This window comes from Coregonus lavaretus, assembly GCF_964263955.1.
Source record: "Coregonus lavaretus genome assembly, chromosome: 24".
Taxonomy (NCBI): domain Eukaryota; kingdom Metazoa; phylum Chordata; class Actinopteri; order Salmoniformes; family Salmonidae; genus Coregonus; species Coregonus lavaretus.
Window position 1 is genome coordinate 35,321,315 of NC_140011.1, and position 16,885 is coordinate 35,338,199.

The following is a 16,885-nucleotide window of genomic DNA, read 5'->3' on the forward strand; positions in this document are numbered from 1 at the left end:
CATATCTTCAGAGCATAATTTTCTAATGCAATCACACTGCTACATAGGATCATAACTCATGTTACACAAAAGTTGCAATCAACTAGCCCTACTATCATTGCTAGGCAGTTTAAATTGAACAGCTGATTGTTGCTAAACATGGCACAAGATCAACCCACAAACCTCTCACTATCTGGCTACAGTGATGGAGTTATTATACACTGGCTCAGGCGAAAGCGGGTAGGGAGGAGCACACTTCTCAAATTGAACAGTAATCTGCGCCACTGTCACTTTGTCAACAAGGCAGCATGGTGCATCACCCAGAAACATACATCTCTTTTCCATAAAATAAATGTTTGAATTTTCGAACTACTTTTAATTGGGAAGGCAGATAAATCGTCTTTATCAAAAGCAATCACTTTTGCATTGTGGTATCTAAGGAATTTATGACTTTGCTAATGGTTGCAAATGGTTTTAGAGGATGTTGACTTAGCTTAAGGGGAGCATCTGGAGAGTAGTTCTATAGGGGCACCCTAAAGCAGAGGAAGTCTATTAGGTGGAGTCCTGGGATTGGTCTGTAGGGGTAAACACCCATATTATGTTACATAGGGCATAGGATAAATACCACGGTTAAAACAGAGGATGGGGAGAATAACATATTACAGATTGGAGCCGGTTATTCTCCAGATATCGGCAGATATCTGTAAATTGACGCTGGAATACTTTGATACAATAAACCTTTATAATCAAAGTACAGTGTCAGCGGAATTCTTGTTCTCACAGCATCTCAGCATAGTTTTCTCGACACCACATAATGGCGACGAGGTATTGGTCGTGTTGCGTCTTTTCTCAGCGTTCCATTCATGGGCGCCGAGCTGACTCTAGCTCCAGAGTCTGGCAGATAAGGGTGAGTTTTTTCACTACTTTGGGCACTGGTTAGTTCGTGTGTCTGTGTGTGTGCGTTGAATGAATGCACCGTTAAGAACTTGCGTGTGTGCTTTGCTGTTATTTGCTGTGGGATAAGAGTCCGTTCTAAATTTCTAAATTTGTTTGCGCTGGTAACAACGCAAACAGGGGGGAGTGTCTATAGGGATATTTTGCTTGAATAAAATTCAAAAAGAATACAATGAAGGAAAGGCCAGGAACTAAGGAAAATGTATACAAATTAGGACCATTGCGAATCTATGGAAAGCCCTCTCAGGAGGCGATCATTAGGATGGGCCGAAAATCCTAAAAGCACATTAGGTGGGTTTAGGTCAGTCCCGGGGACTGTGGGTTGTGGTATATACATTCGATTGCAAGTTACCACTCAACTTATAGTTGACGAAGTATATGCTTGATGTAACCGCTCATTGAATTTCCGCGAACTCGAGGTAGCATAAATTTAGGAACAAAGGAAAAAAATGGCGCGATGGTAGTAGCATGCTTAGAGGTCCGTAGGAACGGAAATAAGCCTCTTAAACTGTATGTGTGTGTGTGTGTAGAAGAGAGTAGGATTTGTGTTCGGTGTTTTGTGTTGGTTTGTGAGCTCTGTTAAGTGTTACTGTTTGTCTATGAGGGGAAAGAGAGGAAGTACAGCGGGACTGTCTACTTTCTGTTGTTTAGACTTGGAGAGAGCTGCTTGAGAGCTCCCTCCACTCTGAAATCGCATTGGTGAATGAACTACGCATGCGTGTGATTTTATGAGTTTAGAGTTACGTAGAGCAAATGTGCCACTCCTCTGCATGCACTGAGCTGCTGGGAGACGTATACTCAGAGCAGACAGAGAGGGGGAGATTTAGACACTAATAGAGTGTTCTGTTTGTTAAATCGGCTGTTGCTTAACGATGAAACTATTTGTTGAGATCTATTGAATTGATAAATGAGAGATATGTTGACGGATTTAAAAAAAGAATAATAAAAAAAAGGTTATTGAGCTATTTATACTATTCCTGAGTTAAGTTGTTTGCTTATTTCTTAGAGTGAATGTGAACAGAGGAATATTGAATGGTTGAAATACCCAGTGAGTGCATAAAATACTAAATTATTGTCTGTTCTTTGTTCTTCTGTGATATGAGAGACGATAAAAAGGAGGAGAGAGAGAGGAAGTGCTGACGAGTGCATCATGCGACAGAGTGTGCTGCAACGGATCAAGTCAAATCAAGGCTAGTACTGTTCTATTCACAAAACTTACCTTCCATTAGAGGATATTTTGGGTGCCTAGCATATTTGATGTTATGACAATTTGACAAGGACTTGGCAACAGACTGATCAATTGATGTAATTAAGAATTGCATTTTGGAGTTTTTGTGCATGAGTGGGTTTGATTAGAGTTGAGGGGGAAATCGAGCACTGACATTATTCTGTAAAATTAAGGTAATTGGGTGCTTATTAAGCAATGGGTTTGTGAGTGGTAGTGTTGCTGGATTAGAAGTCTTTATTTTTTGGATTGCTCTAAGGTGACTACTTTCATTTACTTTCCTGATCGGATGTGGTAAGATTGCCACTAATCAATAATTTGGTAAAATAAAATAAAATAAATTGATGAATAAATTAATTGATTAATAATTAATTTGGGGAAGAAAAAAAAGAGGGAACAATAGGCTACATAGTCTAAAATAATGAAATAATTAACAATAAAGGAATATAAAAGAGTTGTTACAAGGGGGAAAAAGGACATCAAAACTATGAAAGTAATTACTCCTGTTGATGTAGTAGAAAATAGTAATCCTTTAGTTAATGGTGTTGCAAGGTTATCTGGGAAAGGGAATAAACGTTGGCCTGACATTGAACAACCATGGCCAGTGGAAGGGACTCTTAAACCAGACGTCATCAACATGATGAAAGTGATTGAATGATAGAGAGAGGAGAAGCAGAAACTACCATAAAGATGAATCAAAAGTAGGAAGAAAATGTCTGGAAACTAAGGACGGAGTGAGGTTCAGGAAGATGGAACTTGAAGATGATGATGATGATGATCAGAGCGATTGAGAAGAGATCATGGGTGGATATGACTCTGTGATCAGAAGAAAGTTGGCAAGAGAGGAAAGAAGGGGTGATGGAAGTTGAAGGAAGAAGAAGGATACTAGAGATTCGATCTCTGATGAAAGTGAAGATGGAGAAAGCGATGAAGATTTGGAGATGAAAGGTGCTTTATGTTCAAGAGGATTTTATCCTACAATGATTAGCACAGAAGAAATAGAAAGAGATATAGACTGATGCGTATCATGCCTGGATAAGGGGAATAATTTAGAAGAAGTAAGAACTGGAAGAACAACTCAAGAAGCTGAAGATACAGAAGAGAAGAAAAAACTGCTGAGAAAAGGATCCCAAGAATTGGAGAAGAATAATACATTGAGGAAAGGAAAGAGAGCACAAGTAAGAAGATGATGCAAGATGATATTTCGAGGACAGAACCTAGAATATAAGCCTTTGAAGAATACCGATATGTCAGATATACTTGAGAAGCTGTCTACTCTTCAAGATGGAGCATATCCTTGGATTTCAAAATTGGAAGAAATTATGGTGGGAACATAGTCTGCCATAGGAGACATTAAGAGACTTTTGGCTAATCTCCTTGGGATTCCAGATATGGAAGAAATATTTCAGAGAGCGAGACTTAATAGATATGTGGGGACTGAAGTGAATGACCCTGAATTGTTGGCTGCAAGTAGAAATCGGCTGTGGAGAGCACTGAAAGATAAGTTTCCAACAAATGTGCATTCTGACAACATTCTGATTGACACACTAGGTCAACAAGAAAATCTGAGAGCCTATGTGTCAAGAGTTCATCAAGTGTGGAGAAATATTATTGGAAATGATCCAGATGTGAGTCAAATTGAGAAGTCAATTTTGAGAGCTAAATTGCAGATGGGACTGCCCTCACAAGTAAGGAGCAAACTGGCAGAGGTTGTTGGACTTGGAAGCATGACAAAAGGTGTCTATGGAGATTATATAGCCCATCAAGTGGATCTGTACAGGAAGAAGGAACACAACTAGAAAGAACAGGACCAAGAAACTCTCAGAAAACGTAATGAAATACAACTGGGGGAGAATAAGAAGGAGAAGAAAAGCTTTGGTTATGAAGAATCAGTGTGCACCAAATCAACAATCACTGCTACAGCTTCAACTGAACAAGGTCAAATGCAATTGTACCAGCCACAACTAGTGGTACAAGTTGTTTCATATTCATAGCCAGTTTCTGGAAAGACACAGAATTGGAGAGGAAGAGGACGAGAAGGCTTAGGAAGAGCAAGGATTCTAGGGGTGCCTAGAAGATCCGAAAGGGGGGTGTCAGCTGGTAGCACCAGTTAAGGGGAAAAAGATCCAACAATTGAGGTGAAAATAAACAACTGACCATTGGAAGTGATGATGGATAGCGGAACGGCTTTTATCTGTGTTCAGCCTGAAGAGGTTACACATCTCACTATGTCAAATCAACTAATTAGGATAGGGATTTGAGGGAGTGAAACAGTTGATTACTCTTAAGGAACCAATTGAGCTCTGCTATGAAAATTACAATACCTATACTGGTATCAGAACATAAACCTATTGCATTGTTGGGAAGAGATGCATTGTGGAAGTTGAATTGTACAATAAGATGTACACCAGACGGCTGTCTGGTAGAAGTGCCAAAGGAAAAGGTTTACCAATTGTTAATGATGACAGAGATGGATTAATCTATAGTATTCTGGATTGGAAATCTCAGTGAAGATTTTTTGAAGCAGGCTAAGATGTGGAAGAAATTTAAGGAAGAATATGCCAGATGTGAGGCTTCTGGAATATCCATTTCAACTCAGCGGAAGTATTTCAAGAATGCTGCCTGATTGAACTCAGAGGAATGGTTGAGTCATCAACTAAAGAAAGTTCAACTCAGCTTATGTTGAATAATTTAGGACCACAAGGAGCAGCTATGAAGATAAACATAGATGATTATCTGGATAAAGAATTGGAGATTGAGAAGAGTGTGCAACATGTAACCTAGTTGGTTTCTGAAGGCTATGAGCAGAAGTAAATAGGAGAAATGAAGACAGAAGCAGAGAAAGCTGTTTTTGTACTGATGGAAGAGAATTGGGGGATTTGGAGGAGTGAAGATCAGCGATTTCTGAAAATGATGATTTTGGCTCAAGAACAAGGAGAGTCTAAGCTGTATGGATGACACATGAATATATTTGAAGTGTGAAGGAATTGAGAATCTATGAAAGAGGAGATGTTGAAAAAGTTCAAGAATGTTTGTGATATCAAAGTAGTACTGATATTGGATATGTGAAATCAGCCCAATTGAGGTGAAAGTTGAACTTCGACGAGGAGGCAGACCTCCTTGGAAGAATCAGTATCCATTGAAAGATGAAGCAATCCAAGGGATTGAACCGGGAACTGAAGGACTTTCAAAAGCAGGTGTTTTGAAGGCAAGAAAAAATCCTTAGAGTAGCAATCAATTGTTGTCTTGGGAGAAACCATGAGGGGTTGATAGTAGCGCCTCTGGACCTATTAGGTCTGATGATTTAGGAAGCTAGGGGTTAGCTAATGTTGCAAGGGGGGAGATTAGGAGAAAGATTATAAAGGAGTAGGGTTTTTTGGGAACCATATTTGCTTGAATAGATTGACTATGTCATAGGCAGGTGGACAATCTGTCTGAAAAATTATGTTTACAGGGGGTGACTGTTATTCTTGGTTACATTCCTACACCAAGAGGGGAATAAGATGTCAAACTAAGCTAAAGGATGCTCAATCGTTTGCCAAGTTTTTGTGTAAAGAAGTCATAAGCAGGTGGGGACTTCCGGATCACATATCCTAAAATTAGTGGGAAAGGAATTTGTGGATAAATCAGTGAAATGTTCTTTGAAAAAATTAGAGGGAAAGGAATTTGTGGATAAATCAGTGAAATGGTTTTTGAAAAGTTAGGAGAAAAGTCAGACTAAAAAGTTATGAAAACTAGGGTTGAAGAAACTCTAGGACAGTCAGCTCAGCTTCAATGTTAGTAAGAGAGAGAGAACAGTGGTGAGGGAAATGTAGAGTTAAGTGGAGAGATAATTTTGGAGAAGAAGTGTTGTTATGAGGATAAGAAGTAGAAGCTGTTTCACCTAGTGAAAGGAAGTATACAGTGGGGAAAAAAGTATTTAGTCAGCCACCAATTGTGCAAGTTCTCCCACTTAAAAAGATGAGAGAGGCCTGTAATTTTCATCATAGGTACACGTCAACTATGACAGACAAAATGAGATTTTTTTTCTCCAGAAAATCACATTGTAGGATTTTTTATGGATTTAATTGCAAATTATGGTGGAAAATAAGTATTTGGTCAATAACAAAAGTTTCTCAATACTTTGTTATATACCCTTTGTTGGCAATGACACAGGTCAAACGTTTTCTGTAAGTCTTCACAAGGTTTTCACACACTGTTGCTGGTATTTTGGCCCATTCCTCCATGCAGATCTCCTCTAGAGCAGTGATGTTTTGGGGCTGTCGCTGGGCAACACGGACTTTCAACTCCCTCCAAAGATTTTCTATGGGGTTGAGATCTGGAGACTGGCTAGGCCACTCCAGGACCTTGAAATGCTTCTTACGAAGCCACTCCTTCGTTGCCCGGGCGGTGTGTTTGGGATCATTGTCATGCTGAAAGACCCAGCCACGTTTCATCTTCAATGCCCTTGCTGATGGAAGGAGGTTTTCACTCAAAATCTCACGATACATGGCCCCATTCATTCTTTCCTTTACACGGATCAGTCGTCCTGGTCACTTTGCAGAAAAACAGCCCCAAAGCATGATGTTTCCACCCCCATGCTTCACAGTAGGTATGGTGTTCTTTGGATGCAACTCAGCATTATTTGTCCTCCAAACACGACGAGTTGAGTTTTTACCAAAAAGTTATATTTTGGTTTCATCTGACCATATGACATTCTCCCAATCCTCTTCTGGATCATCCAAATGCACTCTAGCAAACTTCAGACGGGCCTGGACACGTACTGGCTTAAGCAGGGGGACACGTCTGGCACTGCAGGATTTGAGTCCCTGGCGGCGTAGTGTGGTACTGATGGTAGGCTTTGTTACTTTGGTCCCAGCTCTCTGCAGGTCATTCACTAGGTCCCCCCGTGTGGTTCTGGGATTTTTGCTCACCGTTCTTGTGATCATTTTGACCCCACGGGGTGAGATCTTGCGTGGAGCCCAAGATCGAGGGAGATTACCAGTGGTCTTGTATGTCTTCCATTTCCTAATAATTGCTCCCACAGTTGATTTCTTCAAACCAAGCTGCTTACCTATTGCAGATTCAGTCTTCCCAGCCTGGTGCAGGTCTACAATTTTGTTTCTGGTGTCCTTTGACAACTCTTTGGTCTTGGCCATAGTGGAGTTTGGAGTGTGACTGTTTGAGGTTGTGGACAGGTGTCTTTTATACTGATAACAAGTTCAAACAGGTGCCATTAATACAGGTAACGAGTGAAGGACAGAGGAGCCTCTTAACGAAGAAGTTACAGGTCTGTGAGAGCCAGAAATCTTGCTTGTTTGTAGGTGACCAAATACTTATTTTCCACCATAATTTGCAAATAAATTCATAAAAAATCCTACAATGTGATTTTCTGGATTTTTTTCCCTCAATTTGTCTGTCATAGTTGACGTGTACCTATGATGAAAATTACAGGCCTCTCTCATCTTTTTAAGTGGGAGAACTTGCACAATTGGTGGCTGACTAAATACTTTTTTTCCCCACTGTATGCACTAACTGTAAGTCGCTCGAGCGTCTGCTAAATGACTAAAATGTAAATGTAAAATGAGTCCTATCTATCTCTGTGTATGAAACCAATCGGTATTTTAAGCAAAGCGCTTAACTGTGCCAGCCAGCTCTTAATTTCTATTCAGTTGGACTCGCCATAAATTCAGCATCTGAACTTTGTGCAAGTAACCTAACCTCTCCCATTTTAGATAAGTATAATCATATGATATGACCTCTGCCTCACATTTTTTCATATGTGGGTGTCTGATCAAAGATTACACAACATCTGTCAGAGTGACAGTGCACATTCCTTTGTTTGCAAAAGTAGCCAATAAGGCTAGACTTTCCTCTAGATCAGCTTCCTCTACACCCAGATCAGCGTACACGTCAGCCTAGTACAACCACAGCGCAGTTCATTACATTATTTAAACCGAAGTTGGGCTAAATTAACTAATTCCTTTACAGAAAGAAAGATTTGGAGAGCAAAGGAAATGTCAAAAAAAGTGGCAGTAGTTACCGGTGCCAATAAAGGCATAGGACTTGCGATTGTGAGGGAGCTTTGCAAGGCAAAATTTTCCGGGGATGTTATTCTTACTGCTCGAAATGAGAAACTTGGAAATGAGGCAGTGAAGATGCTGAAGTCCGAAGGATTTGAAGTTGCTTACCACCACCTTGATATCTGCGACCAGGGCAGCGCCAAGCAACTGAGTAACTTTCTGCAGAAGAGTTATGGGGGTTTGGATGTGCTCATTAACAACGCTGGAATGGCCTTTAAAAGTTCCGTACGGTAGCCTATTCTACTATTTTGGCGTCACTTGTCATGCAATTGTTACTGTTTTAGCCGATTGTAACATTGAGGGGTTTCGTGTAGGCGTGTTTTGCACCGACTGGAAGTGGATTGCGTTCGATTTGGAACCGGGCTGCCTCCCGGGCATGAGCCAGGTGCCCGCTCTGTCCGACCGCGAAGTCTGCTCAAAACAGAAGTGACTTCATTAAGCACGTGTAGTAATTAATAGGATTCTATGTTTTCGCATGCAAAAGTGATTGCTTTTGATAAAGACGATTTATCTGCCTTCCCAATTAAAACTAGTTAGAAAATTCAAACATGTATTTTATGGAAAAGAGATGTATGTTTCTGGATGATGCACCATGCTGCCTTGTTGACAAAGTGACAGTGGCGCAGATTACTGTTCAATTTGAGAAGTGTGCTCCTCCCTACCCGCTTTCGCCTGGGCCAGTGTATAATAACTCCATCACTGTAGCCAGATAGTGAGAGGTTTGTGGGTTGATCTTGTGCCATGTTTAGCAACAATCAGCTGTTCAATTTAAACTGCCTAGCAATGATAGTAGGGCTAGTTGATTGCAACTTTTGTGTAACATGAGTTATGATCCTATGTAGCAGTGTGATTGCATTAGAAAATTATGCTCTGAAAATATGATGAGTGAGGGTGACCTATATTGACATAGCCCCCCTCCCCCACTCTCTCTCTCTTCTTGTAGAAAGCAATAATTGATCATCACATTTTTTCCCTAGATGATGCAACTGAGCCTTTTGGAGAACAGGCTGAGGTGACCATGCGCACCAACTTTTGGGGCACGCTGTGGGTGTGCCATGCTCTCCTACCCCTCCTCAGACCAAATGCCAGAGTGGTGAATGTCTCCAGCTTTGTTAGCAAGAAGGCTCTTGATACATGCAGCCCTCAACTACAAGCCAAGTATGACCTTCATTCTGTATTGAAAGCCCCATTCATGCTTAACTTCATTCTGAATTGTAATCTATTGGGGGAGAAATATACACTATCATTATACATCCGTCTAGCCGCAAACCTGACCAACTTGAATGAAAGCCAGATTCATCCCTTCAATAGCAGCTGTTGCATTAGCAGATATGAAGAACATTGTACTTTAGGCCACAACAGCAACATTTGAAAATCAAATCAGTTTATTATGTCAGTTGCAATTTTTGTCCACACAAATGCTACTACAGATCATACACAACATTTTCAAATTAAACCATTACTGTGATCATCACATGCAGTCATAAACCACTGTATTACAAGGTCTTTTTTCTGTTATGTCTTGAAGGTTCCGTGATACTGAGCTCTCTGAGGAGGAGCTGTGCTTGCTGATGGGGGAGTTTGTTATTGCCGCTCAGCAGGGAAACCATCAGGCCAATGGGTGGCCAAACACAGCCTATGGCACAACAAAGGTAGGGTTCTGTCTGTCCACACAACTATTAAGGGGAAAGGGCAAATGTGACCAACTGCCTCGATTTGGTCTTATGTAGCAACATTTGAAATGTGTGTTTTTTTATTTTACATTGGATAAAAGTAGCGACTCAGAGCTACAAAATGGTATATCATACACTGTAGTTGAGGAACAATGGGAAAGTAATTCTGCTTTGAAAGTTGATAAACTTGTAACCCCACTTTTAAGAAAATGAGCCTTGAATGTTTTGGTACTCCTACTGGATAGCTCCTCTTTGTCTAAACCTGTTCTGCATCGTTCACACTCTCTTAAACTTTAGCCCCACCCATCTCTTTAAGGATTTATATGTGAGGCCATGTGCTAAACAAAGTGAGTAAGGTAGTGTAGTAAACAACCAAAGATTTCGAGACTAAAAGTGGTGAAAGTAGTAGCCTAGTATAAGGGGATAACTCCAGGTAAAAATGCACTTTATCTAGTCCTTGGCATATATCCTAATCTGACTTTGAAAGTGCCCAGATAAAAATATTGTATAAATATTATTAGATGATGCTTACCCAGACACTTGTCTAAATTGATGAGTCATGTGAAAGAAATGCTATAACTACCCCCCCCCCCCCCCCAGCCACATCTAGCTAAGTGGATGGCTCACTATTGTCTAGACATCTACTCATGTGCATGAAATACAATAGATGGCTGTAATCACCCCCCAGACACACCTGGCTAACTTGATGGGTCATGTAATCATTCTCTTATGAAGTGGAGTCTTTTGTTTCGACATGTAGCTAGCTAAACAATGAACCATAATCCCAACCCATAGCTACAGTAGACTGATTGTCATAGCTAGCCACTATGCATTAAATACTGGAGTATGAATCTGCAGGTAGCTAAAGCTAACCAACCTAGCAATGCAAATAGCTTTCTGAGATACAAATAATATTACTACACAGATCATACACTTAACGTTAGCTAGTGAGCAAGCAAGTTAACATTTGCTAGCTAGTTAACAGTATGCTTTAACTTGCAATGAAAATCGACTTTCTGACAAAATTAGAAACGTTAAATATGTGAAAATGTAGCTAGACTCTTACCCGTATACATGGATGAACGCTTCACGGCAGCGTGTCTTTTCCGTTTGGTTTGTAGCTAGCTACAGCTTGTTTGGTCCGTTGTTGTGTTAAGTCACTCCAGTTCACACTGACCTTGTGCAGAAAAGTAGTCCATCACAACTATTTCCCACTGATCTTTGTTGTTAGCACCTGCTAAATTCTGGGCAGCGACGTTGTTGAGAGCAGTAGCAACACTTTTGCAGGTATCCATGGCTAACGTTATATCTTTCAAAAAAGCTGCGGTATCAAGGATTATCTACACATACTGAGAAACTCATTTTATAGACAGAAGCGTGCTACATGGCAGACCAATCCGAACTCATCTTGCGGCATGTCCAGCCCATCCATTATCTCAGCCAATCATGGCTAGCGGGAAGGTTCCTGTCTTTTTCTGTGGCTAAACCAACTAGGCTCGTAATTTTAACAATTGTCTTCGTATTTACAGCTGGCATACAAGTTTCTTATTAAGGCACATGAAAGTTCACATGTTCCAAAAAGGCATAAAAACAAAAACGCATTTTGATTTAAAAAAAATAAGTATTAATTTCAAATGCCTCTCCTGTGAAGTAGTGACTTGCGACATACGCCTAGCTTTTTGAAACAGGTGAACAAATGGCAGATTTATCATACTGTTTTTTTCACCTCTGTTTAGATTGGAGTGACTGTGCTGTCCAGGATTCAGGCTCATATTCTGACTAAAACCCGGGCAGCTGATGGAATCCTGCTCAACGCCTGCTGCCCTGGCTGGGTCCGCACTGACATGGCAGGCTCAAAGGCCCCCAAGAGCCCAGAGGAAGGAGCACAGACTCCTACCTATCTGGCACTTCTTCCTGAAGGGGCAAAGGAGCCACATGGACAGTTGGTGTGGGACAAGACCGTTCAGGAATGGTAGAGTGAAGGCAGCAGGAAGTTTACCTCATCTCAATCAGAGATTCTGCCAAATTCACATTGTAAAAGACTCATTGCAACAGAGGATGGTGGAGATATCATCTTTGCTTTTTTTCTTTATATGATTTAATGTGATTCATTTACATAAATAACACTCTAGAGTACTTTCCCTGTAATGAAGGCCTGTTATTCTTTCAAAAAAGTTTAATGATGTAAAGAAATAAAATAGTTTATAGTAATGCCTGAGACAGTGATTTACTGGAAACTCTTGTTCAAAGTTGTATCTTAGTTTATTGAATTGAGCCTCTAGGGCAGGGTATCCCCAACTGGTGGCCTGGTTTTTATTTGGCCCCAACAGTTTTATTTTTTATTGTTGGACATGACTAAAAACACCAGCAAATCAGCTCTAAGTGATTTTAATTGTGGAAATCTGTTCCAAAGTATTCCTACACATAATAGAGTGGTGTGTTTTATTTTATTTCACCTTTATTTAACCAGGTAAGCCAGTTGAGAACAAGTTCTCATTTACAACTGCGACCGGGCCAAGATAAAGCAAAGCAGTGCGATTTAAAAACAACAACACAGAGTTACATATGAGGTAAACAAAACAAAGTCAAAAATACAACAGAAAATATATATACAGTGTGTGCAAATGTAGGAAGTTATGGAGGTAAGGCAATAAATAGGCCATAGTGCAAAATAATTACAATTTAGTATTAACACTTGAATGATAGATGTGCAAGAGATGATGTGCAAATAGAGACACTGGGGTGCAAATGAGCAATATAAATAACAAAATGGGGATGAGGTAGTTGGGTGGGCTAATTACAGATGGGCTGTGTACAGGTGCAGTGATCGGTAAGGTGCTCTGACAACTGATGCTTAAAGTTAGTGAGGGAGATAAGAGTCTCCAGCTTCAGAGATTTTTGCAGTTCGTTCCAGTCATTGGCAGCAGAGAACTGGAAGGAATGGCGGCCAAAGGAGGTGTTGGCTTTGGGGATGACCAGTGAGATATACCTGCTGGAGTGCATACTACGGGTGGGTGTTGCTATGGTGACCAATGAGCTAAGATAAGGCGGGGATTTGCCTAGCAGTGATTTATAGATGACCTGGAGCCAGTGGGTTTGGCAACGAATATGTAGTGAGGACCAGCCAACAAGAGCGTACAGGTCACAGTGGTAGGTAGTATATGGGGCTTTGGTGACAAAACGGATGGCACTGTGATAGACTACATCCAATTTGCTGAGTAGAGTGTTGGAGGCTATTTTGTAAATGACATCGCCTAAGTCAAGGATCGGTAGGATAGTCAGTTTTACGAGGGCATGTTTGGCAGCATGAGTGAAGGAGGCTTTGTTGCGAAATAGGAAGCCGATTCTAGATTTAACTTTGGATTGGAGATGCTTAATGTGAGTCTGGAAGGAGAGTTTACAGTCTAACCAGACACCTAGGTATTTGTAGTTGTCCATATGTGATCATAAACAAATGTAAGAAAGTTTGAAATGATTATAATTTATGTTATATCTGTTTGAGCTTCTTGTGACCAATTTGCAGTCTACAAATTATTTGTAATTATGTTCCGGCCCCCTGACCATCCGCCCACGGTTAAATCTAGTTAAGGGATGGGCAACTCCAGTCCATGGGGGCCGGAGTGGTGTCAGACTTTTTCTCCATCCCTAGCAAACACTGCTGATTAAACTAATTGCATTCTAAACTGAAGATCATGATTAGTTTATTATTGGAGTCAAGGTTTGTTAGCACGGGCTGGGGCAAAACTGTGACACCAATCTAGCCCCCGAGGACTAGAGTTGCCCTTCCCTGATCTAGTTAATGATGCTGTACGGGGCACCAAAGACCAATCAGAGACTCGCCTAGAATAATATTTTCTCAAAAGGCAGTCTTTTTATTTCTTACAGAAATGCTTCAAAATAATGAAATTATTAGATTAAACTTTGGACAAATGTAGCATGTTGTAGAGACCTGGGTGTCTCTGCATTCAGGTGGAGAAAATAAAGTTGTTTTGTCATGTGTTCACCCCTGAGGATGAGAGAGACCCCTTTCATTCAAGCTAACTTATCCTCCTCTCCCTTATCCACTTGTATTGTGCAAATCACCTTCTAATTGGAGGAGTAGTATTCCTACCAGATGGAATGCACTGAGAAGAGGGAAACAGGAAAAGAAGTGTGGCGCAGGTGTCTGCAAGCACAAAGACTCTCGCATGCACTCAACCTTGAGTGAGAGCCAACCAGCCCTATTACATTTGTAGTATCTGAACAGTTTATAATTTTGGCTGACGTTTGCAAATGGTGTGTTAGATCAACTTTACTCTGCCTTGCTGAAACTTCTGGAAAGCATTACTATAGGGGCCCCCTGAAACAGAGGAGACTTGGATATGTGGAAGCCAGGGATTGGTCTATTCAAAACACCCATCTTATGTTACATAGGATATATACCAGGTTTTCAACAAAGGACGGGGAGAATAATCATATTTGAGATTGGGCTAGTTGTTCTCCAGATTCTGCAGAAATCTGTAAATTGACGCTGAAATATTTTGATATAATAAACCTTTATAATCAAAGTACAGTGTCAGCGGATTCCTTGTCAACACAGCATATCAGCATCGTTGTTCGGCCACCACACATTGACCTGACATACCATAACATAAAGTCATTCAAGCTGCCTGTTGAGATGGTGAACATATTCAGAGTGCGAATTGAGACATGAGCCTCCCTAAATGCAACAAAGTCAAATTTAATAATGCTAATTTAACCATTATCCTATTTGTTTAAAATGCAATGTGCACTGCTACAGTGGTAAATATTAAAATAAAAACATATTCCAAATGAAACGAACACCCCCACCTCTGTGTCCATAGCCACGGGAAGTAGGGGTGCTGCAGCACCGCCTGATAAATGTTAATCATTTTGCCAAAATGAGGCTATTAAAGCTTCTAAAACATTGCTGTGGATGAAGTTTTATCACAAGCACTTACAGTTGGGAAGGCTGCAATTTGGGCAGCATGTGCCCCAAATATAGAACAGCTTGTTGCGTTGTGGCCATAGATATAATCCATAGAAGGATTTTGGAACCTCTAAACCTGGCACTTTGACTGTTAAACTCATGGGTACACTAGCAATGGCTGCCATTCCTAACTTGAATGGGAACTACCATCTATGGGGTATATTGCTGTGGTTGGTATTCTACTGTATTCTAGTCAATGCCACTCCGACATTGCTCGTCCTAATATTTATATATTTCTTAATTCCATTCTTTTACTTTTAGATTTGTGGGTATTGTTGTGAATTGTTAGATACTACTGCACTGTTGGAGCTAGGAACAAGCATTTCGCTACACCTGCAATAACATCTGCTAAATATGTGTATGTGACCAATAACATTTGATTTGATTACTATGGTTGGTTGCGACTGTCAGTTTGCCTTTCACAAATTTCAAAATACTATCGTGAGAAAAAGTAGGCTTACCGTTTGCAAAACAAATGCCTACTGCTGAAAAGAGTAATCTGTCTGTAGAAGCACTTTTTTTTCTTTAATTTTGAGTGAACAGCACTGTTTTTCAAAGTATTCTGCCTAGTTTATCTTTAGATATTGGCATGATTGCATTGGCCATCACCAGTGAGTAGCCTATCTTCATCATTGGGTGTGTCAGTGTCACTGGAAAGTTTATTTTGAAGCCTATATATTATATATCAGGGTTTCCATTAGGAAAATGTGGCACCAGACAAGTGACAGGGAAGATATTAATTTCATTGGACATTTGACAAATGTACTGGTCATCAATATGCATTTGGTGCATAACCCATTTAGTGCGTCCACCAACGCAGCCAGCGCCATCAATAAACAACGAGGGATATTGGCCAAATGAAGCACATTTACATGTCCTTAAAAACAGCCTATAAGAAATTACAAAAACACTATTCCTTGTGTTTTGATGTGTAGCATATGCAGAACTTCATAGCCCATTGTTTTATTGTTTTTTAATTTCATTAAACAATAAGGGACAGTTCTAAATGTACTGGGGTATGGGGGGTGGTCCAAAATAGGGGAGGGTTGTCTAACTTATCTTTTTGGCTATGGGGAGGGTTGTATGTTTTTTTTATATTGGGCACAGGGGAGGGAATTGCGTTTTTTCACGGGTTTACATTCGCCCTTTTGTAGGTTTTACTATATAATTTATTCCATCCTAGCCACATTTCCTTATCTGCTTGCATGCACCTCCCCTATATCAAGGTGTTTTGGTACTTCCCTTACATGCTGAATACACCAGCCACGCGCGTGGTCGGCGAACCCTCAACTTTCTAGCCCGTAGCTCTGCGTGACATCGACTGTGCCACAAATGCATGCTGAAGTAGCAAAGTTGATATCCACATTTATAAACACAGGGTAGCTACAGTTATTGTTATTTGTGATCGTAAACATTATTTTGAGTTAATTCTAAGAGGGGGAGTACAAGGGGAGGGTCCTGTGAAAATATATGTTTTTTATGACACCTTGTGTTGAACCAGCCCCCCTTCCCCCAGTAAATGTCGCATTGTCCCTAATTATCCACCTCATGGTTCAGCTGTCAGAGATTTGAACACTAAATGCATAAGGACATTGCATGCATAGGCCAAAAGGTTTAGGCGTCCACTGTGTGATGTTAATATAAAAATAACAAAATAGAAAGGAAGAGAAGCTTAGGCCTAGTCCCCGAGAGAGAGAGTAGCCTTGCTATTAAGAAAGGCCGCCGAAGGCAGACCTGGCTCTCAAGAGAAGACAGGCTATGTGCACACTGCCCACAAAATGAGGTGGAAACTGAGCTGCACTTCCTAACCTCCTGCCAAATGTATGACCATATTAGAGACACATATTTCCCTCAGATTACACAGGCCGACAAAGAATTTGAAAACAAATCCAATTTTGATAAACTCCCATATCTATTGGGTGAAATACCCCAGTGAGCAATCACAGCAGCAAGATTTGTGACCTGTTGCCACAAGAAAAGGGCAACCATTGAAGAACAAAAA

General features: G+C 40.6%; 1 protein-coding gene across 1 annotated transcript; it reads left to right on the forward strand.

Annotated features, from left to right (window-relative positions):
* Positions 1-8,007: 8,007 nt before the first annotated feature.
* On the forward strand, positions 8,008-12,104 carry LOC311100084 (carbonyl reductase [NADPH] 1-like). Its single transcript, XM_084140830.1, has 4 exons — positions 8,008-8,440; positions 9,198-9,378; positions 9,749-9,872; positions 11,630-12,104. The coding sequence occupies exons 1-4, from the start codon at positions 8,155-8,157 to the stop codon at positions 11,867-11,869; spliced, it is 831 nt and encodes a 276-aa protein (XP_083996956.1). The 5' UTR covers positions 8,008-8,154; the 3' UTR covers positions 11,870-12,104.
* The last annotated feature ends 4,781 nt before the right edge of the window (positions 12,105-16,885 follow it).

Excerpts from the sequence above, each read along its gene's own strand:
- LOC311100084 (XM_084140830.1), top strand. The coding sequence starts at position 8,155 with ATGTCAAAAAAAGTGGCAGTAGTTACCGGTGCCAATAAAGGCATAGGA. Across the intron at positions 8,441-9,197 it reads CGCTGGAATGGCCTTTAAAA|ATGATGCAACTGAGCCTTTT; the intron begins GTTCCGTACGGT and ends TTTTTTCCCTAG. Across the intron at positions 9,873-11,629 it reads CAGCCTATGGCACAACAAAG|ATTGGAGTGACTGTGCTGTC; the intron begins GTAGGGTTCTGT and ends ACCTCTGTTTAG.